At 53.4% G+C, this 24,646-nt stretch overlaps 1 protein-coding gene and 1 long non-coding RNA gene across 5 annotated transcripts in view; both read left to right on the top strand.

Annotated features, from left to right (window-relative positions):
* Positions 1-23,174, top strand: part of SLC25A42 (solute carrier family 25 member 42) — a 49,657-nt gene extending 26,483 nt beyond the window's left edge. For all 3 annotated transcript variants that reach the window (XM_023229643.3, XM_023229642.3, XM_026456927.1), the window contains 7 exons: positions 7,044-7,158; positions 12,731-12,836; positions 15,527-15,552; positions 16,180-16,346; positions 16,935-17,051; positions 18,592-18,743; positions 20,727-23,174. In XM_023229643.3, the coding sequence (XP_023085411.1) occupies positions 7,078-7,158; positions 12,731-12,836; positions 15,527-15,552; positions 16,180-16,346; positions 16,935-17,051; positions 18,592-18,743; positions 20,727-21,034 (957 nt within the window). In that variant the 5' untranslated portion in view covers positions 7,044-7,077 and the 3' untranslated portion in view covers positions 21,035-23,174. The remainder of the gene's footprint in view (positions 1-7,043; positions 7,159-12,730; positions 12,837-15,526; positions 15,553-16,179; positions 16,347-16,934; positions 17,052-18,591; positions 18,744-20,726) is intronic.
* On the top strand, positions 7,449-10,249 carry LOC111554228. Of its 2 annotated transcripts, none has more exons than XR_002735187.1 (2): positions 7,449-7,492; positions 9,995-10,249. It is a non-coding gene; the product is annotated as an uncharacterized LOC111554228 (long non-coding RNA). The 2 variants fall into 2 exon arrangements; XR_003309938.1 differs by having other exon boundaries at positions 7,465-7,492; positions 9,948-10,249.
* Positions 23,175-24,646: the final 1,472 nt, after the last annotated feature.

Below are 24,646 nucleotides of genomic sequence, written 5' to 3'. Positions count from 1 at the left end.
GCTCATGCCTGTAATCCCAGCACTTTGAGAAGCTGAGGCAGGTGGATCACCTGAGGTCAGGAGTTCGAGACCAGCCTGCCCAAATGGTGAAACCCCATCTTTACAAAAAAATGCAAAAATTAGCTGCACATGGTGGCACACACCTGCAATCCTGGCTACTTGTGAGGCCGAGGCAGGAGAATCACTTGAACCTGGGAGGCAGAGCTTGCAGTGAGCCGAGATCGCACCACTGCACTCCAGCCTGGGTGACAGAGCGAGACTCCGTCTCAAAAACAAAACAAAACAAAACAAAACAAAACAAAAAAACCACCTCTAAACTCTAACAAATGAGCTGAGAAGAATAAGGCATTTCAGCAGGAATGTCTGTTCCACTGGGGGTGCCTGGAGGGAGAGTGAGTCTGCCTTCTAAGCTTTCCTTGGGCTCTTTCCAAAGATTGCTTTCTTAGGCACAAACTTTGACAAGTGGCCAATCTAATGTCCTGTCCCCCCTTGGCCTGCAGATCCTATTTTATATAAATAATCTTTTTTTTTTTTTTTTTTTTTTGAGATGGAGTCTTGCTCTGTCGCCCAGGCTGGAGTGCGGTGGCGCAATCTTGGCTCACTGCAAGCACCGCCTCCCGGGTTCACGCCATTCTCCTGCCTCAGCCTCCCCAGTAGCTGGGATTACAGGTGCCCACCAACACGCCCGGCTAATTTTTTGTATTTTTAGTAGAGACGAGGTTTCACCATGTTAGCCAGGATGGTCTCGATCTCCGGACCTCGTGATCCACCCGCCTCGGCCTCCCAAAGTGCTGGGATTACAGGCATGAGCCACCGCGCCCAGCTATAAATAATCTTTGAACTTGTGAGTGACTTACATTTTGAGAAGGCCAAGTTTGGGTTTTGAAGCAAAACCAAGTGTGTCTGTCCCCCAACCGCCCCAAATGATGCCTAGGAAGTCCCGTGTCAGTTTCACCTCTTCTTGAAAGTCATAGCCAGGTGTCTGCTTGCTTATTAAGGGGTAAAGGTGCCACCCCAAGTGGCCGCTCCATGCAGGGGAGGAAAATATTTTTTTCTCACCCATCTTAGGTTCATGGCTGAGGCCCCTGTAACAAAAGGCAGATTAACAAGATAAAAGCAGACAAATTTATTTAATACAAGTTTTACGTGATTTGGGAGCCTTTATACGGAAACAAAGACCTCCCCCTAAAACAGGTAAACCTGAGTATGTTTATGTTAGATTTGATGAAGATTAGAGTCATGGACAAGTCTAACTGAAGGGCAAAAGGGTCTGATCTGTCTGGGCACAGTGGCACACACCTGTAATCCCAGCAATTTTGGGAGGCCAAGGCAGGAGGATCACTTGAGCCCAGGAGTTCAAGACCAGCCTGGGTGAGACCCCCCTCTCAAAAAAAAGAAAAGGCTTCTGATTTAATGGTAATAACCTTGGGGGAACTTAGCAAGACCTGTTCGTTCAGGTTCTTCTTGGCATCTCTGCATCTTCTGCTCCCTCCTCCAGGTATACGGGAGGCACCTTCCACCTGAGAGTCTCATGACCTGCTTCTGGGGAGAAGGGAAAGGGAACAGTGCTTCCTGCTTCTGTTTTCTCAAAGGCCGAGGTCGTATTTTAGGCTATCATGTCTCGAAACCCATCCCTTGCTCTCACTGTGGTCCCTGGGGTCCAGGATGTCACATGGCTTTTCGCTTTGCCTTCCTGAGCTGCAGCAAACACGGCTTACTCCTGACCACAGGCAGCATCCTTCTGCTGTGACGAAAGACAAAAGCATGACTCTTGGGCCCGTTTCCGCTGAAATCCTCGGGGACCTCTTCCCCTAGATCTGCGGTCTGCCCTACCCAGTTCTAGAATTCACTTAATGGTTGTCTTTTCTAACTTAAATTCATCTAAAGGTAGTTTGGGTCAGATGAAGTGGCTCACACCTGTAATCCCAGCACTTTAGGAGGCCAATGCGGGTGGATCACCTGAGGTAAGGAGTCTGAGACCAGCCTGGCCAACATGGTGAAACCCCATCTCTACTAAAAATACAAAAAATTAACCAGGCATGGTGGTGAGTTTCTGTAATCCCAGCTAATCGGGAGGCTGAGGTAGGAGAATTGCTTGAACCCAAGAGGTGGAGGTTGCAGTGAGCCAAGATCGCACCACTGCACTCCAGCCTGGGCAACAAGCACGAAACTCTGTCTCAAAAATAAAATTAAATTAAATTAAAATAAAGAGTAGTTTGTATCACTGCCTTAAAAATAAATTCAATATTACTGCAAAATGGGAGGTGACGGGAAAAAACAAACTAGGTACAGTGGAAACACAAGAATGTTATGGCCAGGTGCGGTGGCTCCCACCTGGAATCCCAGCGCTTTGGGAGGCTGAGGCAGGAGAATCACTTGAGCCCAGGAGTTCAAGACCAGCCTGGGCAACATAAGGAGACCCTGTCTCTACAGAAAATAAAAAACTTAGCCAGGTGTGGTGGCATGAGCCTATAATCCCAGCTATTCAGGAGGCTGAGGTGGGAGGATCACTTGAGCCCAGGAGGTCGAGGCTACAGTGAGCTATGATTGTGCCACTGCACTCAAGCCTGGGAAACAGAGCAAGACCCTGACTATAAAACAGCAGCAACAACAAAGAGAATGTCATGAAAACCTGTGTCTCTGATGGTTGCAGGCATTGGTGCCCTGGGGCTCTCTTCCTCTTGAGACAGGGAGGGTGGCGGGTGCTGGTGGTACCGCGACTGTCTCCTTGGCCTCACTAAGGGATGAGGAGGCAGCTGGAACAGAAGCAGGCCGGTCTTGTGCTGTGGGATCACGCACTGGCTGTGGTGGCCCACCGTGCTCCAGGCCTCATCCTCAGCCCTCCCCTCTGTGTCTGTCTCCTACTCTGTCTCTTACAAGGACACCAGTCATTGCACTTAGGGCCCTCATCTAGAGATCTTGCCTTGTGATTATCACATCTGCACAGACCCTTTTTCCTAAAAGCATCACATTCACAGGTTCTGGGGGCAGGGTGTATCTTTCAGGAGCCATGGTTCCACCCCCTCCAGGTCCTCCAGGCACGTCCCCCAGCCCCAGCTGCTCTCAGTGCTCTGTCACCTGCAGGGCCCAGCACACTTGTGTAATTCCGGCCAGGTTGCATAGTGACTTTGTCTATGTCTGTGGGTGCCACTCGAGGCTGAGCCCTGGCCCTGGGCAGGTGATCCAGTGAAGGATGGTACCAGGGGCACTGCAGGCAGCCCTGGCTGGTGGCTCTTCTTGTTCACAGAGGCTGGGCAGGTGCAGCCAAGGGAGGGTCTGCGGTTGCAGTGCCCTCCTGGGGAGACTGTTCCTCACAGGACTGCGACCTCCTGAGGAGCTCAGAGCAAGAGCCCACAGGAGGGCGGGAGGGACCCCCTTCGGCCAGGACCCAGACCTCGGGCACCTCACCCACTGTTGGGGGATGGCAAATGGCTGAATCCTTTCTGGGGAAGGTGACTTTGCAGAACGTGTCCAGGCTGCCTGACCCAGCACCTCAATTCTAGGAATCGAGGAGTAGAGAGGCTGCGCCGTTCTCACCCGAGCACCTAAGTGCAAGGACAGCCCCCAGAGTCTGTAGCGTCGGGGGTGGTGCTGGGCAGCAGTCAGACACGGCTGATTGTTGCAGGGGAAGGTGAAATAGATGCAGCGCGTCCCACGGGCTGATGATGAAAGATGCCGACCCCCAGCAACCGGCTGGAAAAGGTCTTTAGGACCTGGTTTCTGTCTGTTTGAGAGCAGTTTTATTTATTTTTATTTTTTGAGACCCAGTCCAGTCTTGCTCTGTCACCCAGGCTGGAGTGTACTGAAATCACAGCTCATTGCAGCCTCAACCTCCTGGGCTCAGGCGACCTTCTCACCTCAGCCTCCTGAGTACCTGGGACCACAGGTGCATGCCACCACATCCAGCTAATTTTTTTCTCTAGAGACGGGGTCTCACTATGTTGCCCAGACTTGTCTCAAACTCCTGGGCTCAAGCGATCCTCCTACCTCAGCCTCCCAAAGTGCTGGGATTCCAGGTGGGAGCCATCACGTCCACCTAAGAGCAGTTTTAGATTTACAGAAAAATTGCAAAGGTTGTACTGAGTTCCCTGACACCCCACACATCCAGCGTCCCTTATGCATAACCTCTCACAGTGCTGCGGTGCATTTGCCTCACTAATGAACAAATGCTGAGACAGTATTAATATTAATGGAGCTCCACACTTTATTCACGTTTCCTCTGTTTTTCCTGAATGTCCTTTCTCTGTCCAAGGATCCCCCACCTGACCTTTAGTCCTCACATCTCCTTTTTTTTTTTTTTTTTTTTTTTTTTTTGAGACGGAGTCTCACTCTGTCGCCCAGGCTAGAGTGCAGTGGCCGGATCTCAGCTCACCGCAAGCTCCACCTCCCGGGTTTACGCCATTCTCCTGCCTCAGCCTCCCAAGTAGCTGGGACTACAGGCGCCTGCCACCATGCCCGGCTAATTTTTTTGTATTTTTAGTAGAGACGGGGTTTCACCGTGTTAGCCAGGATGGTCTCGATCTCCTGACCTCGCTCACATCTCCTTAGACTTCTCTGGGCTGAGATGGTTTCTCAGGCTGTCCTTGTTTTTGGTGACCATGACTAGGGGAGCAGTGGTCAGGGGAGCTGGAGAATGCCCCTCTGTTGGGATGTGTCTGGTGTTTTTTCCTTTTGTTTTGAGACAGAGTCCAGTGTGTCACCCGGGCTGGAATGCAGTGGCATGATCTCAGCTCACTGCAACCTCCACCTCCTGGGTTCAAGTGATTCTCCTGACTCAGCCTCCCGAGTAGTTGAGATTACAGGTGCCCGCCACCATGCCCGGCCAATTTTTGTATTTTTAGTAGAGATGGGATTTTGCCAGGTTGGCCAGGCTGGTCTTGAACTCCTGACCTCGTGATCCGTCCACCTCAGCCTCCCAAAGTGCTGGGATTACAGGTGTGAGCTACTGTGCCCAGCTTGATGTTTTTCTCACAGTCAGATGGGGTGATGGATCTGGGGGAGGAAGACCCTAGTCGTCACACTCCATCAGAAGCAAGTGCATCCACCTGACTTATCCCAGCCAGCGTTGCCCTGGATCACCTAGCCCAGCTGGGATCCATCAGGTTTCTGTGCTGCAGTCACTGACAGCCCCCTTTCCAGACTGCACTCTTTGGAAAGAAGCTGCTAAGCGCAGCCACACCTGAGGGTAGGAGGCATGGCCCCTCCTGGAGGTCCAAGCTGCTGAACTATTTGGGAATCCTTTGCCTGGGAGATTTGTTTCTTCTCTACCATATACTTACTTATTCTGTCATTTCTTTATATCATATGGACGCATGGTTATTTATTTTATAGTTCAGGCTTTCATCCATGGCTGCTTTATGTTTTTTTCCATTTCCACTCAAACTGTTCCAGCTTTGGCCATCAGGGGTTCTTTCGGAGGGTGCCCATGACCCCCTCACCACACCCATCTGCTTTGGTTTCTGTTTCTGAGCATGTCCTCCATGACTGGCACCTCCACGTGCTCCAGGCTCATCCTTTCTCTCCAGCCCCATCTTTGAAGCAGATGTTTCTCCCACAGCCAGTGCCCATAGGTCCATCTTCACTAGGAAAGAGTCAGCAGTGGAGGCTGGTGTAGCAGAATCCCAAGTGCACTTTGTACAGCGTTACTCACCGGCACTGATGCCTGCTTTGGGGCCTCTGCACCCTTTGTGTCACTTTGTAGTAATGTGTTTTCATTTACGGGATGATTTTAAAGTATGGGAACTAACCAGGCACAGTGGCCATGCCTGGAATCCTAGCATTTTGAGAGGCTGAGGCCAGAGGATCACTTGAGCCCAGGAGTTCCAGACCACCCGGGGCAACATAGTCAGTCACTGTCTCTACAAAATATAAAATGAAAAATAAAAATCAGCCAACCCAGTCAGACGCAGTGGCTCACGCTTGTAATCCCAGCACTTTGGGAGGCCACAGCAGGAGGATCACATGAGGCCAGGAATTCAAAACCAGCCCGGCCAACATGGCAAAACCCTAGCTCTACTTAAAAAAAAAAAAAAAAAAAAAAATAGCTGGGCATGGCAGTGAACATCTGTAATCCCAGGTACTTGAGAAGCTGAAGCACAAGAATCACTTGAACCTGGAAGGCGGAGGCTGCACTGAGCCGAGGTCATGCCACTGCACTCTAGCCTGGGCTACAGAGGGAGATTCTGTCAAAACAGAAACAAAAAAATCACCCTTAGCTGGCCAAGGTGGGAGGATCACTTGGGCTCAGGAATTTGAGCTATGATTGTGCTACTGCACTCGAGCCTGGGTGGAAAAAAAAAACAGGCCAGGTGCGGTGGCTTATGCCTGTAATCCCAGCACTTTGGGAGGCCAAGGCGGGCAGATAACTTGACATCAGGAGTTCGAGACTAGCCTGGCCAACATGGTGAAACCCCGTCTCTACTAAAAATAAAAAATTAGCTGGGTGTGGTAGCGGGCGCCTGTAGTCCCAGCTACTTGGGAGGCTGAAGCACAAGAATTGCTTAAACCTGGGAGGCAGAGGTTGCAGTGAGCCAAGATCGTGCCACTGCACTCCAGCCTGGGTGACAGAGTGAGACTCCGTCTCAAAAAATAAATAAATAAATAAATAAATAAATAAATAAATAAATAAATAAATAATAAAGTATTTCGGTGGACAGAGACCCTCGGGTCCAAGCTGACATAAGCCCACTAGATGTTTGGCCCGACAGTGGTATTGGCACCAAGTACCTCGGCCACACTGGTCCCACAACCCGCTGGTGGCTGTGTGACCTTGGCTGGCTGCTTAACTTCTCTGAGCCTGTTTGCTCCCTGGGCACCAGATTTGGAAAAAGAACAGACTGTTTGTGAGGATTACATTCCAGTGCCAACAAGAAAGGCTTTTGTAAATGATTAAGCAATACACACAGGACCATGGCCGCAGAATGCAGTTGAGGGCATCCCTCCCCATGCAGGGAGCCAGAAACCGGGATAGGAAAAGGCTGGTGGGAACACCCACCATCTCTCAGGATCTTGCCGTATCTTACCACCATCCCTTACCCCCCCAGGACTGAGTCTCCTGCCATTCCGAGCAGGCCTGGTATGGATAATGGTGTGAAGGAAGGCCCGGTGCGATTGCGTGAGGATGCCGAGGCTGTCCTGTCCTCGTCCGTCTCATCAAAGGCAAGTACCCTGGCCTCCCGAAATGAGTGTTCTGGGGTCCCAGCCTCCCCACCCTCACTCCCAGGCTCCCTGCCCCCTCCTCCAAGCTTCTGTGCCCTCTCCAAACAGGTTCAGAGATCCCTCTCCTGTGCTCCATGCACCCCATCACAAATCACCCTGCACCTAGGATGTGCATGTTGGCACACCTGCCCACCTGGGCTGAGGGTGGAGTGGCAGAGCCTCTCTGCTCCCACAGCCCTAGATACTGTAAGGTCATGGGATGGAGGACACCAGCCACCCTCTATTCCACAGAAAGCCCTGCTTGTGATGTGAATCCAGCCAGCCCAGCCACCTGGTAAGAGGCAAAAACCTCACCCAGCGCCAGTGTGGAGAGGGGAAGCCTGACGTATCAGACGTGTCTTGGAGCCCCCTTTTCTCCCTCAGATTTTGGAACACTAAGGAATTAGCCAAGGCCAGACGTGCTGGCTCACACCTATAATCCCTGCTCTTTGGGAGGCTGAGGTGGCAGGATCATATGAGACCAGGAGTTTGAGGCCATCCTGGGCAACATGGTGAAACCCCATCTCTACTAAAAATCTAAAAATTAGCCAGGCATGGTGGCACACACCTGTAATCCCAGCTACCTGGGAGGCTGAGGCAGTTGAATTGCTTGAACCCGGGAGGTGGAGGTTGCAGTGAGCCGAGATTGTGCCACTGCACCCCAGCCTGAGCGACAGGGTAAAACCCTGTCTCAAAAAAAAAAAAAAAAAAAAAAGGCAAATGCAGAGAGCCAAAGGGGGTGGGCATGCTTGGGCTTTACTCTGTGTTTCCAAGTTCACCTCTTAAGTCCACAGTTCCATTGAAGAAAAGATATTCTCTCAGAGCAATTGGGTCAGCCTTGTTGTTGTTCACCGTAGAAACCAGAACCCCCACTGGCCCCTAAGTCCTATCAGCTGAACCTGAAACACAGACCAACCCAGCCCCACGCAGAAACCATTGCACTCCCAGGGCCTGACTCGGGCCGACCGCACAGGCAGTTTTCAAAGTCCATGGGGTCAAAGACTGAGGTGGCGTCATTTTCCAGGCCTCCTGACCTTTCCCCGGATTCCAGGTGACACTTCAGAGCAACAGGTGGGCGGGAGGACTCATTTACTGGGGTTACCATCAGGCGACTGAGGCACAGGTCAGGCACATGCCTTGAAGTTTAGTGAAGGTCCCAAAAGAGCTGGAAGAACACCTGGATACAGCTGTTGCTCTGCATGCCGGAGAGGAGGGGGTCTGCAATGTGGATCCCACCACATGGACAAGCTTGAGACAGCAATGGCTGCCGAACCACATGCAGAAATGCACCAGTGCTGGTCACTTGCTGGGCATCACACACACATGCCCATTCTCCTCTGTGCTGGCAGGCCCTGAAGACATTACTCTTGGTCTGCCTGGCCAGCCCCAAGGTGGAAGGGACTCACTCTGCAAAGTCTCTTTTCTTTGGTTAAGAAGCTGAGCCTTGGCTAGGCATGGTGGCTCATGCCTGTAATCCCCGTACTCTGGGAGGCTCAGGTGGGAGGACTGCTTGAGGTCAGGAGTTCGAGACCAGCCTGGCCAACATGGTGAAACCCCGTCTCTACTAAAAATACAAAAATTGGCCAGGCATGGTGGCACGCGCCTGTAATCCCAGCTCCTCATGAGGTTGAAGTGGGAGAATTGCTTGAACTCAGGAGGTGGAGGTTGCAGTGAGCTGAGATCACACCACTGTACTCCAGCCTGGGCGACAGAGTGAGACCCTGTCTCAGAAAAAAAAAAAAAATACTGAGCCTCTTCCCATGGTGTTTACGGCCAACATGCATCCTATCCGGGATTGCCCACTTTCTCTCTGTCAGCTGCCTGGCCAACAAATTCTTCTTTTGTAGGATCTCCCCACATGATGGATCTTGAAACTTTGACCTGTCATTGATGCCTGCTCCCAGCTCTTTGGATAATAAGGTGTTTGTGTTCATTAGAGAGGAGCTGGAAGTGTTGGCCAGAGGCAGCAGCCTCCACTGGGCATGTGAACTGGCCCCAACACACGTCCTCCAGGTGCCACTGGTGGCCGCCTTGAGAGGTGCAGTTTATGGATGTGTGTTCCCGATACTAAGATTTAGCATCGGCCAGGCGTGGTGACTCACACTAGAGATCCCAGCACTTTGGCAGGCCAAGGCGGGAGGATTGCTTGAACCCAGGAGTTTGAGAACAGCCTGGGTAACATAGCAAGACCTTGTCTTTGGAAAAAAATAAAATTAGCTGGGTGTGGTGGCACACATCTGTGGTCTCAGCTACTGAGGAGGCTGAGGTGGGAGGATCACCTGAGCCCAAGGGGTCATGGCTGCAGTGAGCTATGATCATGCACTTGCACTCCAGTCTGGTAGCAGAGTGGGATCCTATCTCAAACAAACAACACAGAGTTGGCTTTGTAATGTTAAGAGCCTCAGCTTGGCCTATAATCCCAGCACTTTGGGAGGCCGAGACAGGTGATCACCTGAGCCTCAGGAATTCGAGACCATCCTGGGCAACGTGGAGAAACCCCATCTCTGCCAAAAATACAAAAATTAGCCAGGCAGGGTGGCGCACGCCTGTAATCCCAGGTACTGGGAAGGCTGAGGCAGGACAACCACTTGAACCCGGGAGGCAGAGGTTGCAGTGAGCCAAAATTGCGCCACCGTACTCCAGCCTGGTGGACAGAGCGAGACTCTGTCTCAAAAAACAAGCAAACAAAAGGACAAACTGATAGGAGGTAAACACCGAATGGAGGAGGTGGAAGAACTCTGTGTCTCCAGCAGGGCACAGGGAGGCACTCTCCACGGAATATTCCATTTGCACACAGAGGCCCATTCCAGAGGGGAGCAGCTGGTCCGACTGATTCAGAGAAGGAACTGGCCGGCTGGTAAGGCCTTGGACTGCTGTTGGGACGACCACCAAGCGCCCACATTTCTCAAAGCTCATGGAACCAGACGTCTGCAACCTGGCTGCATGTCCCAGAAAAGGCAGAGGCCCCCGAAGACAGGCCTTCAAGAAGCTAGGAGAAGATCAAACCCCATGGCGAAGTTTGACCTCAGAAATAAAATCGCTGTGCAATCTGTCCCTTTGAGGAAGGGAGGGCTGGGCTGGTGGAGGGGACCCTGGGGGCACTGAGGAAAAGGAGGCTGTGTTCTGTGGAACCGGACTGGGGGTGCAAGGCTGCTGGGTAGCCCAGGACATGTGGGAAAGGGTCTGAGAGCTGGCACCTTGCCGTTTCAACGACGAGGACTGGGAGACCAAAGAGGGCACCCTCTGTCTGAGCTCAGTCAGGGCAGAACTGGGATTCAGGTCAGGTGTGTGGACAGACTCAGGCCCAGCCCTTCACCCCGAGCCACCCACTGAGCTGAGCAAACTCTAGAGGTGGGGGCAGCCATGCTCAGTCTGACTCCGGCTACCTGTTACACCTGAGAAGTGCTCCCACATCCCTTCCCCATCTCCAGCCTCCACCATATCTATCCTGGGTTTCTGCAGGAGCCACTTCTACCCTGGTCACATTTTTATTTTTATTTTTTATTTTTTCAGATGGAGACTCGCTCTGTCACCCTGTCTGGAGAACAGTGGTGCAATCACGGCTCACTGCAACCTTGGCATCCCAGGTTCAAGCGATTCTTCTGCCTCCGTTTTATGAGTGACTGGGATTACAGGCACCCACCGCCATGTCTGGCTAATTTTCATATTTTTAGTAGAGATGAGGTTTCACCATTTGGGCACGCTGGTCTCGAACTCCTGACCTCAGGTGATCTGCCCATCTCGGCCTTCCAAAGTGCTGAGATTACAGGCATGAGCTACAGTGCCCAGCCCCACTCTGGTCATATTAAAAATGGGCCATTTAGGCCAGGCATGGGGTCTCATGCCTGTAATCCCAGCACTTCAGAAGGCCGAGGCAGGCAGATCACTTGAGGCCAGGAATTCGAGACCAGCCTGGCCAGCATGGTGAAACCCCGTCTCTACTAAAAATACAAAAATTAGCCAGGCGTGGTGGTGCTTGCCTGTACTCCCAGCTACTCAAGAGGCTGAGGGAGCAGAATTGCTTGAACCCGAAAGACAAAGGCTGCAGTGAGCTGAGATCACACCACTGCATTCCAGCCTGGGCAACAGAGCGAGACTGTGTCTCAAAAAAAAAAAATTGCCCATTTACTTGGGCAAAGATCAGCCCTCCTTGCCAGGCTTTGTGGGGTCTGGCACCCATCTCTCTTTCCTATCTCCTTTCTATTCTCTGGGCCCCCTCCCTTTCCCTGTGCCAGCAAATCTGCCCTCCTTGTGGTCCCCCAGGGTCCCCTGCTCCTTTTCACCCTAGCCTCTGAGTGTTCATTCCTCCCCACCTAATACTATGACACACACCCCAAAGTGACCTGCACCTCATCCTTCAAGCTCAGCCTCTCACCCCCCTATCCAGAGTTCTTGCAGAACCCTGGGCCACCTCCTCGCAGCACCTTCCTGATGGGTGGCTGTATTTGCATTCATCTGATGATTCTGTTGGCATCTGGCTCTCTGTGTGGACCAGTGGCACCATGGGGAAAGGAGGGGTCTTGCATACACCCCCACCCTGCACTGTGGGACTCCAGGCCCTTCAGGAAGCCTGTGCCTAGTAGGACTTCACAAATTCCTGGAAGTTGCTGAACAACCTGTCCATCCACGTTACATTCAGACAGCAAAGCACTGCAGGGCAAGGAAAGGTCAGAGCACTTCCCATCCAGAACTTTCCAGAATGCTCTCCGCCACTTCTCAATGAGTCCCGTGGCCAAGTCCACTGGGGAAATGGAATCAGAGCACCTCCCATCCAGAACTTTCCAGAATGGAAAAGTTCTCTCTGCCACTTCTCAGTGAGAGTACCGTGGCCGAGTCAAACTCCAACCTGATGGGCAGATGGTGCCCGTGGGACACAGGGCTCGGACACACTCCTGTGCGGCGCAACCTTCCAGGGAAGGAGGGAGGGCTGTGGGGGAGCAGGGGCCTTGGGCAGCTCCAGAGGACTCCAGAAAGCGATGGCTCTCGGGCTGGCATGGGAGTAGTCAACGCAAGTTGGCAGCCATCATCAATGTTGCTGTCACCCCCTCAACTGGGCTGGATGAAGAGTCATAGATGCCAACCCGATCGGAAGTTGTGGGAAGGGACACGCTGGCACAGAGTCAAGGTCTGTTTGCCTGATACCCACTGCCAACCCCCTGACCCCAAGAGTCCCTAGTGCCTGTTTTCAGTCCCTGTGTACCTAAAATGCCACAGTGCCATAGTCAGGTGCACACAGGCTGTGGAGGGAACTGAAGTTTGCACATAGGCCATTCCTATTGTGAGCCTGTCTCTGAGAATGTGAAACCTGCACACCTCACCTCCAACGTGGATGGTCCCTGTTATCCTGGGAGGTTTTCACTGTGGCCTGTGGACCCACCATGGATCACCCAGAACCAAGCATCACCAACACACTCAGGGTGGGGTGCATCCCTTGGCCCTGGCACAGAGGGTGTAAGGAAGGCACTTCTGGGGCAAGGTCCTCTGCAGAGCAGACCCCCTGCCCTCTGACCTCTGATGACGTGTTCTGTTGCAGCGTGACCACAGGCAAGTGCTCAGCTCCCTGCTGTCTGGGGCCCTGGCTGGCGCCCTTGCTAAAACAGCAGTAGCCCCCCTGGACCGAACCAAAATCATCTTCCAAGGTAAGTGTTGTCCTTCCCCACGTGATAAAGAAGCTACCAGGCGGTCACCTCCTCCTTCATGGCCCCAAGCCATGCTTCAAATTGGTTTTTTTTTTTTTTTTAGATTTATTTTAGAAATGAGGTTTTTCTCTGTTGCCCAGGCTGGCCTCAAACTCATGGGCTCGAGTGATCCTCCTGCCTAAGCCTCCCAAGTACCTGGGACTATGGGTGTGCTCCACTGCACTCAAATTGGGTTTTTTTAATGTCTCTTTAAAATCCACTTAGAGGCCAGGCGCAGTGGCTCTTGCCTGTAATCCCAGCACTTTGGGAGGCCGAGGCAGATGGATCACTTGAGGTCAGGAGTTTGAGAGCAGCCTGGCCAACATGGGGAAACCCCGCCTCTACTAAAAATATAAAAATTAGCTGGACATGGTGGCGGGCACCTGCAATCCCAGTTACTCTGGAGGCTGAGTCAGGAGAGTCGCTTGAACCTGGGAGGCGGAGGTCGCAGTGAGCCAAGATCACAGCTTTGCACTCCAGCCTGGGTGACAGAGACACCCTGTCTCAATAAATTAATTAATTAATTTAATTCAATTAATTAAATAAATAATAAAATCCACTTCAAATCTGTACGAGTTTCCTGGGGCTACTGTCAGACCACAAACCAGGTGGCCTCAAACAACAGGAATTTCTTCTCTCACAGTCCTGGGGCCAGAAGTCTGAAGTGAAGGTGTGAGCAGGGCTGCGTACCCTCCGGAGGCTCTAGGGGAGGATCTTCCTTACTTCTTCCCGCTTCTAGGGGCTCCTGGTTCTCCTTGGCTTGTGGCCCCATGGCTCCAATTTCTGCCTCTGTCATCGCGTGTGTGTCTGTTTTCTCTCTATATATTTATTTTGTCTGTTTTTGTTTTTGAGATAGAGTCTCGCTCTGTCACCCAGGCTGGAGTTCAGTGGTGTGATCTTGGCTCACTGCAACCTGGATCCATCTCCCCAGTTCAAGCAATTCTCCTGCCTTAGCCTCCCAAGTAGCTGGGACTACAGGCACACACCACCATGCCTGGCTAATTTTTTTGTATTTTTAGTAGAGACAGGTTTCGCCATGTTGGCCTGGCTGGTCCTGAACTCCTGGCCTCAAGTGATCCACCCACCTTGGCCTCCCAGAGTGCTGGGATTATGGGCATGAGCTATCGCGCCCGGCCTGTTTTCTCTTCTTATAAGGACACCAATTTGCATTTAGGGCCCACCCTAACCCAGTACAACCTTACCTTAACTCTATTACATCTGCAAAGGCCCTGCTTTCAGATAAGGTCATCTTCTTGGGGATTAGGGGTTAGAACTTGGACACAGCTTTTTGGAGGACAGAAATTAAACCCTCAACAGAAACCCTCACCCTTCCTCCCTAGGATTAAACAGTCGCAGAGTCCTTTGAAGAGGTGGCCTTTGCCCCCCTCAAACAGTTACCAGTTCCTGCCCAGGGCCCAGAAGCAAGATGGTTACAGCCGGGGCCCTCTGCCCCTCAGCTGTTTGGGAAGAATCTGCAGGCTTGAGCCAGGCCCTTCCCACCACCTTGAGCTGGTCCCCTACCCTCTGTGTCCCAGTTTCCTCCTCCGTAAAGTGGAGGCATGGATATCAGCGTCCTCCTTGGCAGGCATGGGCGTCCAATGAGCTGGCAGGTCCTCAAAAGGGGCAGGCCCTTTTATTTATTTATTTATTTATTTATTTTGAGACAGAGTCTCGCTGTTTCCCAGGCTGGAGTGCAGCGGTATGATCTCGGCTCACCACAACCTCCACCTCCCGAATTTCAGCGATTCTCCTGCCTTAGCCTCCCGAGTAGCTGAGATTGCAGGAGTCTGCCACCATGCCCGGCTAATTTTTTTGTATTTTTTTTAGTAGAGTCAGCGTTTTGCCATGTTGGCCAGGCTGGTCTCGACCTCCTGACCTCAGGTGATCCACCCACCTCAGCCTCCCAGAGTGCTGGAATTACAGATTTGAGCCACTGCGCCTGGCCAGGGCAGGCCCCTTTAAGTGCACATGAGCAGGTGCGGGGTGTTGTGTTCTTCAGGGAACTGGGGTTCAACCCTGGAGGTTCAACTGGGGTTCAACCCAGGCATGCATGCATGTTGCACACACAAATGGTGGGGGGCGAGGGCTGAGGGAAGCGGGCTGCCAGGCCATCAGAGGCTCCTGATGACCGTTTGTGGCCCATTTTTCTGGGTCTCTCCCAAGAGTGCTCATGGCCCACCGTGGCTCGGGTCCCCCATGCCCGAGGGCAGCACAGAACCAGAGAGGGAACCCGGCAGCCACAGGGGGTGGGAGAGGCAGGATAGCAGTGCCTGTGCTGCGGCCCTGGGAGGGGCATGTCTGGAAGAGAGGGCTGACCACACACGTAGAACCTGCAAGCCTTGTTCTGAGAGCCAGGGCTTTCAGCTGAGGCCCAAGTGCCTGGCGGCTGGGACACCTTCACTGCAGGGGTTTGGGTGAATGGTAGTCTAGTCCAGGGACAGGGGGCTGAGTGCCAACCCATCTCAGACACGTTCTCTCACTGGAGACCCTCACTATTCTGGGGGTTGGGTGTTGGCTCAGCTCCCATTCCTGGGACAAGATTAGGGGGGAAGAGGAGGGCGACTCTGCTAGGGGGTGCTGGGGGTGGGACCACGCAGACGGGGGTTCTGTCCTTTGCATCTCAGTGGCTTTTGTGCTTCTGTTTTTTCCAGTGTCTTCAAAAAGATTTTCTGCCAAGGTGAGCCACTATGTCACCGCCCCAGCCTGGGGACAGTCACCACTACCCTGCTGGGCTGGCAGGAGTTAGGCAGGTGATCTGAGGAGAGTCTCTGGGGGTGGGGACAGGACTACCTGTCTTCCCATCCCCAGCTCTGCCTGGACACGGCCCAGCCTGGGAATTGACGGGACATCCAGAGTGTCCTTCCGGCAGTGGGGTGGGGAGACTCATCAGCTCTAAAACAACCTTTCATGTTTGATTTATTGTTAAACAGAGAGCAGATGCTACCTTCTTAATAAAGAAAAAGATAAACTGTAAAAGCTAGAATGCCAAACACCAACAGACATGCCCTTGGGCAGGGCTCCGAGCTGCTTTGCAACCTGGTTCGCTTTGCAGTCCCCAGGGGTGGAGAACTTGCTGGGGTGGGAGGCCCAGAAAACATAGGGAGGAGGGACGGGGCTGGGGTTGATAATGTCAGTCTGGACAAATCAGGGTGGGGCCCTCACATGGGGGTGGGGTTGTGTACTGTGCATGGAGATGGGGTCACCCCGGCCCCGCCTCCGCACTTTCAGCGCTCTGCTGGACACACAGGCGCACAGGGAGGGCAGGCAGAGGCGGAGGGATGTTGACCTCCCCGCTTATCTCCAGGAGGCCTTCCGGGTCCTCTACTACACCTACCTCAACGAGGGCTTTCTCAGCTTGTGGCGCGGGAACTCGGCCACCATGGTGCGCGTGGTGCCGTACGCCGCCATCCAGTTCAGCGCCCACGAAGAGTACAAGCGCATCCTGGGCAGCTACTATGGCTTCCGCGGAGAGTGAGGACCCGCCCCTCCCCGCCCTGCCCCGCCCCAGAATCGCCCCGCCCACGCCCGCCCCTCTGTCTGTCTGCTGCACGTCCTGCCCCCTGCCCTCCTTATGTCCCGCCCTCTCCGCGTTTTTTTCTGGGTGCCCTGTCCCTAGCCCTGCACTCCCTCTTCCCCCAACGAAACACCGGGAGATTCCTCGCCCAGGCCCTCCTGAGGCGCCCCCTGACTCTGTCACATGCCCTATTCTGTCTTCAGAGCTCCTTTCCTTTGCCCGTTTGTCTCCAGACGTTTCTGCACCCCCCACACATAAATCCCAGAGAGACAGGCCACTATGCCCCCTGGGCCGTAGGGAAAATACGCATCATTGATTAATTTATGCCAGCAGCGGGGAAGGGAAGGCAGCCATGTGAACCTCAAAATGAGGCCCACTCCAGAAACCCCATCATCTTGGCCACGAGAAAGCCAAACCCGCCTCGTGTTCCTCGGTCCTCACCCCTGTCCCCGCCCCAGCAGAGACGTGCGTGTGCTCCAGGCTGGGCCTCTGTGCATCTGCAGTCCCCTCACTGGCGTCTCGCCTTCTCCCCCTGCCCTGTTCAGAGCCCTGCCCCCTTGGCCTCGCCTCTTCGCCGGCGCACTGGCTGGAACGACAGCCGCTTCACTGACCTACCCCCTGGACCTGGTCAGAGCGCGGATGGCCGTAACCCCGAAGGAAATGTGAGTCCTTACGTCTGTGATGCGCATCAGCCCCGGGGGCTCTGTGTCTTGGGGGCTCCCAGGTCGGAATCCCTCTCTCTATCGGGCCCCTGGGGTTTGCATCTGGGCCTCTGTGTCCACAGGGCAGGCCTCGTGTTTTATTCTGCAGCTGTTCCAGAAAGGCAGCAATTTGTTCTCTTAGCCTGGGGGTCAGTTTCTGCTTAGATCAAAACCAAGAGTCTTCATTTTGAACTGGGCACAGATGCATTAAAAATATGTAAGAATATGGCGGTGGCTCACACCTGTAATCCCAAAACTTTGGGAAGCCGAGGCGGGCGGATCACTTGAGGTCAGGAGTTTGAGAGCAGCCTGGGCAACATGGTGAAACCCCGTCTTTACTAAAAATACAAACATTAGCCAGGCGTGGTGACACTCACCTGTATTCCCAGCTACCTGGGAGGCTGAGACAGGAGAATTGCTTGAACCCGGGAGGCAGAAGTTGCAGTGAGCCAAGATTGAGCCACTGCACTCCAGCGTGGGCAATAGAGCCAGACTCTGCCTAAAAAAAAAAAAAATTGTGAGAATAGAATGCTTAATTCAGGGAAGATACCATGATCGTGAAAAATGTGTTAAGAATAGACCGGGCTTGGGCCTGGGTGCAGTGGCTCATGCCTGTAAACCCAGCACTTTGGGAGGCCAAGGCAGGAGGATCGCTTGAGCCCAGGAGTTTGAGACCAGCCTGGGCGACATAGCAAGACCCCATCTCTACAAAAACTGAAATATTAGCCTGGTGTGGTGGCTTACGCCTGTGGTCCCAGTTGCTCCAGAGGCTGAGGAAGGAGGATTGCTTGAGTCTGGCAGCTTGAGGCTGCAGCGAGCCATCACTACACTGCAGCTAGGCCACAGAGTGAGACCCTGTCTCCAAAAAAAAAAAAAAAAAAAAAAGACAAAAAAAAAGTGTAAGGATAGAGGTGTAAGAATAGGTGGTGTAAGAATAGTGTAAGAATAGGTGGCTCATGCCTGTAATTCCAGCACTTTGGGAGACAGAGGTGGGTGGATCACCTGAGGTCAGGAGTTCAAGACCAGCCTGGTCAACATGGTGAAACACTGTTTCTACTAAAAATACAAAAATTAGCCAGGTCTGCTGGCATGTATCTGTAATCCCAGCTACTTGGGAGGCTGAATCAGGAGAATTACTTGAACCCAGGAGGCAGAGGTTGTAGTGAGTCGAGATTGTGACACTACACTCCAGCCTGGGCAACAGAGGGAGACTGTCTCAAAACAAAAACAAACAAACAAAAAACAAACAAACAAACAAAAAGACAAGGGCTGAGCATGCCAGAGTGTTTCCCGTGGCAAAGCTGGAGTCTGGGCTTACCCGTGCATTTCCCCTCTAATGCCAAAGCTTGGGCGATGGGGTTATATGTCTTGAAGAAGGAAAACATCAACATTCAAACACACCCAGGCCCAGCCGGCTGTGGGAGGAGCCAAGAGCCTCTGTGGCTCCTCCCTGTGCCTGGGAGGCCTAAGTCCCACCTGCTGGGCTGCTCTGTCCTGGCAGGTACAGCAACATCTTTCATGTCTTCATCCGCATCTCGAGAGAAGAGGGGCTGAAGACCCTCTACCATGGATTTATGCCCACTGTGCTGGGGGTCATTCCCTACGCCGGCCTGAGCTTCTTCACCTATGAGACGCTCAAGAGCCTGCACAGAGGTAAGGAGAGCTGGGAGCATGGGGAGGGGACGTTCAGGAAGCATTCCCTGGGGACCGCAGCTCCACCTGGGTCACATAGACCTGGAGACTGGGCGGAGTGGGGTACGACCCCTGGGTGGGACAGGCTGTAGACCCACATCCAAATTGGGAGAAAACACACTGTGTCCAGCCACCACTGAGGAACCTGGACTCACTGCCTTAAATGCCTATGTGAGAGGAACTCTGGCCAGTGCCTTGGCTCATGCCTGTAATCCCAGCACTTTGGGAGGCCAAGGTGGGCGGATCACTTGAGGTCAGGAGTTGCGGACCAGCCTGGGCAACATGGCAAAACCCCGTCTCTACCAAAGATACAAAAAATTAAGCATGGTGGCACACGCCTGTGGTCCCAGCTACTGGAGAGGCTAAGGTGGGAAGATCACCTAAACCTAGGAGGTCAAGGCTGCAGTGAGCGGTGATCTCACCACTGCACACCAGCCTGGGTGTCAAAGTGAGACCCTGTCTCAAGTAGAAAAAAAAAAAAAGTGACTCTGGGAAGCCCAGTGTGTCACCCAGAGCATTGACAGCCACCTATCATCTTCACAAGCACGAACACAAAGCATATGGGTAAAACCCAAATGGAAGGGAAGTACTCTTGCTTGTTTTGGTACTTGGGAGAAAATCAAAAAGTACAAAGAATGATATCATACTCATACCTGCCACCGCATGTGAACATTTTGCTACATTTGCTCCCAGATATTTTGTTTTTTTTCTTTGTTGTAGAGATGGGGTCTCCCTCTGTTGCCCAAGTTGGTCTCAAACTCCTGGGCCCAAGCGATCCTCCTGCCTTGGCCTCCCAAAGTGCTGGGATTAAAGGTGTGAGCCACTGCACCCAGCCTGCTCCCAGACATTTTTTGTCAAAGAAAGAAAATGTTAGGGGTAATGTTGAGGGCAACAAGTCTCTCTCCTGAGGCCTCTTATTAGAAGTGAGGGTTGCACCCCTCAAGACTGCTTGGAAAATACTTCTGTATGCATTTATCTGTGGCATAAACAAAACCATGTCACCTTTCGCAGGTATACAAAATGCTCACCCGGGAGTGCAGCTCCCAGCTCAGCTGGTTTGGGGTGCATCCACCAGCATCTGTGCTCTGTTCCGCCTTTTTAGTGGCTGCACAGTGGGCCTTCCCTTCTTGGGGTGCCTTTGGCTGTTGCCAGGTTTTCTGTGATCAGCCGACATCCAGGAGCTCGTCTCCTTGTGTGACTATAAAACCCCATTTTTGGTGTTTCTTTCTGGAGTGCTTCCCAGCCCCATGTCCCCATGTTCTCACCCCACATGATGCCATCAGACCCCTTGTTTTTACCCACCTGGTGAGCAGATCACAGTGCCTCTTGTCTGGCTGTTTTTTTGAGACGGAGTCTCACTCTGTCACCCAGGTTGGAGTGCAGTGGAATGATGTCAGCTCACTGCAACCTCCGCTTCCCGGATTCAAGCTATTCTCCTGCCTCAGCCTCCCGAGTAGCTGGGATTACAGGCTCCCGCCACCAAACTTGGCTAATTTTTGTGTGTTTTTAGTAGAGACGAGGTTTCTCCATGTTGGTCATGGAGAAACCCTGTCTCTACCAAAAATATAACATTAGCCAGGCGTGGTGATGCCTGCCTATAATCCCAGCTACTCGGGAGGCTGAGACAGGAGAATGGCTGGAACCGGGGAGGCAGAGGTTGCAGTGAGCCGAGATAGCGCCATTGCACTCCAGCCTGAGCAACAAGAGTGAAACTCCGTCTCAAAAAAAAAAAAATTATTTCTCGAGTTTGAGTGAAAGGAGCGACCCGGGGATGAGGCAATGGGGCGTGTGGGTGCGCATGAGTGCGAACACACGTGGGGGTGCAAATGCATGTGTGTATGTGCACGCAGGTTGCTCCTAGAGGTGCAAAGGTGCGCGCGCACGGGTGCGGGGTGCACGCCCCCTCGCGGCTCCCTCACGGCCCTCCCGCCCCTTGCCCTGCAGAGTACAGCGGCCGCCGGCAGCCCTACCCCTTCGAGCGCATGATCTTCGGCGCCTGCGCTGGCCTCATCGGGCAATCGGCCTCGTACCCGCTGGATGTGGTGCGGCGGCGCATGCAGACGGCCGGCGTCACCGGCTACCCGCGTGCCTCCATCGCCTGCACGCTGCGCACCATCGTGCGGGAGGAGGGCGCTGTGCGCGGCCTCTACAAAGGCTTGAGCATGAACTGGGTCAAGGGTCCTATCGCCGTGGGCATCAGCTTCACCACCTTCGACCTCATGCAGATCCTGCTGCGGCACCTGCAGAGCTAGGGTACCCTGAGCTGCTCTCAGGACGGTGGACCAGTGACCCCTTTGTATTCTGGGCCCATGGAACGGGGGGCGCGCTTGATTCCACCTCAGGAGCCACATGAGGCGCTTTGTGGAACGAGAAGGTGGACCTGAGGAGCCTGGGCTCAGAGTCCAGGTCTAAACGCAAAGCTGGCGGCCCTGGAAGTGCAGTGTTAGGGCGATGGTGTGGGGGGTCCCGCAGCCCCCCTCTTCCTTCCTCTGCAGAGGCTGGCGCTGTCTGCCGGAGGTGTTGCCCAAAAGGCCCTAGTGGGGTGTGGTCAGCTCCACCTCCTGATCCTGTGTGTCCTCAGACATGCTGCTGATTCTAGTGACCCCTGTCCCCACCAGGCTCAGAGCCAGATCGCGCCCGGCCCTTGTTCTGACTCCAGGTGCCTGCCCGGCCTCTAGGGTGCGGGGCGCCTTTCCTGCAGGCGGACCCTGCCCTGGATGAGGCCAGCCTCGTGATCAGCTTTGACCACAAATGCAGCCCCTGGTCCACCCCACCCTGCCGGCCCTGCCTTCTCCAGTATTTCCCACGTGGCCACGACTCCTCAGTCACCAGAGCCTCCTGCTGGGAACAGTGTCCCCCAGAGCCTCATGTCTATCTCTATCCTAGACCCTGCAAGCAGCTGGGTCCTCAAGAGCACATCTCCCCCTAGGGTTGCCTGCCCACCTGCTTTGTAACCTTCCCAGGAGACTCATGCTTGCTCTGCGCAGCAGGGCTCGAGGCCCAGGCCATGACATGGAACTGCCTCAGGTTTGGGTCAGGTCAGACCTGCAGCCTGGGGCATCTGCTCAAATGTAAGCACCCAAGCCACCCCCTTTGGCCCAGAAGCTCCTGCCCCCTGGGCCCAGCGTCTCAGTGCCCCAACCCTCTGCCCAGCTGTGGTATCCAACGGGTCCCTGGGTCCCCACTTGAGCAGGCATTTGGCTGGGATATGGAGCAATTTAAAGCCCACAGGGGTTGTTCAGTTTCTATGAAATGGAGCACGGGGCACCTGGTAGTCTCGATCCCCCCGAGTGGGAGCCTCATGACAGAGTATAGCCTGGGGGTGGGAGGTGAGGAAGAGCTGAGGTACCCAGGTACCTCAGAGACCAGCTAACTGGTCTCTCAGAGAAGTCCTCCAGGGCCCACCAGATATCACAGACACTCAGAAACACCCTTCTTCTTCTTATTCTTTTTTTTTTTGGTTTGTTTGTTTTTGGTTTTCAACTTGGCTGACCCCGGGTCTATGATCTATTGACATCCAACCCCTGACCAGTCCGCCTGGTGCCAGGGTGAGCGTGACGTGAGTGTTGCTTTCCACGGCTGGCTCAGCACACGCTGTGTGAAGGGATCTGAGCTTGCTCATCTCCAGCTGTGACTTCCATTTCTCCCTTCCTTCTGTCCTCCTCCTGTTCTTGCCTTGGACCTGTGGGTGTGCAGACGGCTGTCTCTGCCTTCCTTGCATGTGGCCACCAGCCAGCCCTGATCTTGTCCCCAGAGACCCAGGCAGCCTGTGATGGCTGTGAGGGGTTGTCCCACTGGGTGGGTATCCTTTACCCAGCACTCAGACTTGGCAGGAGAGGCAGGGCAACCCTCACAAGGAGGTGAGAGGGCACCCAACTCACACAAGCATGTGACAGCAATAGGGATTGGGGGTCTGCCCCAGGTGGGTGAGACCAAATGGGCGGATTTGGGGCCACAGGCTAGGCAGGAGAGACAAGGCGTAGGTGGGAAGGTCCCCCAGGCCCTGCTGACCCCAGCATGTCTCCCCAGAGATGGCTCCCAGCTGAGTGGGACCCGGCAGGAGTTGGGACAGTGCTGTCCCCCACCCCTGCACGCAGCCAGGCCCTCGAGGCTCTGCGGTCACTTGCCTCCCTGCTGGTCTCTGGTCCTGGTCTGGAGTTATATTTTGATGCCATGAAGACACTGTTTATATCTAATGTTTATATATTTTAAAGATTTGTGCCAAGAGAGTATATTTAATAAAAATATAAATGACTTCTCCTGCTCCTGGCTGTTCTTTGGCTCTGATCCCCACATCTTCCCCCATGAACCCCCAACCAGGGTTGAAGTGTTTTTGACATATTTGTGATAAACGTTCTGAATAAAAGTCTTGAATAAAGTTTTTAAATGCAATTGTTGTTTGAATTAATACGTACCACAATTTTCCAGAAAACACCAGCTGTCCACAAGGGCTTACAGTGAAAAGTAGGTGAACAGTTCCCTCTGCAGGGGGCTTCCTGTGACCATTTTCTCCCGTCTCCTCCCACAGAGATTCCGTGTGTACACTCGTCCCATTCAGGATATACGTGGCCACGCACAAAGGCAGGAGGGGCCGTCTCCGGCTGCATCCAGCGCAGCCCAAAGTCTCATGGACTTGAACACGGCCTTCCTTCCCAAGAGCCCTGCACTCTGGGGCTGGCTGAGGCTTCAGGCCTGAACGTCAGTCACCATCGGCAGGGGCAGCCACCAGAGGGTCTCCAATGGCAATCCCGGCTCACTTCGCCTGCAGCCCATTGGCCAGAGCAACTTGCAGGGCCCACCCACTACCAGGCCAGAAGTGGGAGCCTCTGCGTGCCCAGAGAGGAGAGGTGGCTGGGCCAGCACAGGCCTGGTGCTCTTGTTGGGGTGGGAGTAGGAACAAGTTCCACTGTGCTGACCCCGCACTGCTCTCCAACCTGCTCACGTGCAGCAGGATTTCTTTTGAGTTGGTCTGTGTTGTACACATTGTTTATCAGCTGTGCAGTTTTCTCCTAGAGGATTCCCATGGTAAAATTTACCAAGGTGGGTGCAGTGGCTGACGCCCGTAATCCCAGCACTTTGGGAGACTGAGGCAGGTGGATTGCTTGAGCCCAGGAGTTTGAGACCAGCCTAGGCAACATAGTCAGACCCCCATCTCTACCGGGAAAAAAAAAAAGAAAGAAAGAAAAATTAGGCCGAGTGCAGTGGCTCACACCTTTAATCCCAGCACTTTGGGAGGCCAGGGCAGGTGGATCACTTGAGGTCAGGAGTTCGAGACCAGCCTGACCAACATGCTGAAACACCATCTCTACTAAAAGTACAAAAATCCCAGCTACTCAGGAGGCTGAGGCAGGAGAATTGCTTGAACCTGGGAGGCAGAGGTTGCAGTGAGCCACTGCTCTCCAGCCTGAGTGACTGAGCAAGTCTCCATCTCAAAAAAAAAAATTTTTTTTTAGCCAGTCTTGGAGGTACCAGTTACTCAGAAATTCACGCATCCCTTATGTTACCAAACCAGGCTCGTTCTGCCCATCAGTACGACAACAGAGATGACAGGTTTTGCAGCAAAGAGTTTATTCACGAGGCAGCCAAGTGAGGAGAAAGGAGAACAGATCTCAAATCCACCCCCCTGAAGATGGGGTTTTAGGGATATTTAAGGGATAGAGGAGCAAGGTGGTCAGAGACACGGGGAAAAGTGGGGCAATCGGGGAACCGTGCATGCGTAGTCAAGCTTCATGGCTTTTCCATAGGATGCGTGTTCACCAAATGACATTGTTATCATGATCTGAGGGTGTAGTGTGTAGTGAGGGTGTAGTGATCTGAGGGTGTAGCCTTCTAACGTCAAAAGGTCACCACCTAAATACACACAG

Source organism: Piliocolobus tephrosceles, chromosome 21 (assembly GCF_002776525.5).
Source record: "Piliocolobus tephrosceles isolate RC106 chromosome 21, ASM277652v3, whole genome shotgun sequence".
Taxonomy (NCBI): Eukaryota; Metazoa; Chordata; class Mammalia; order Primates; family Cercopithecidae; genus Piliocolobus; species Piliocolobus tephrosceles.
Note: the sequence above shows the minus strand (reverse complement) of the source record. Positions and strands in the feature narration are given on the sequence as shown.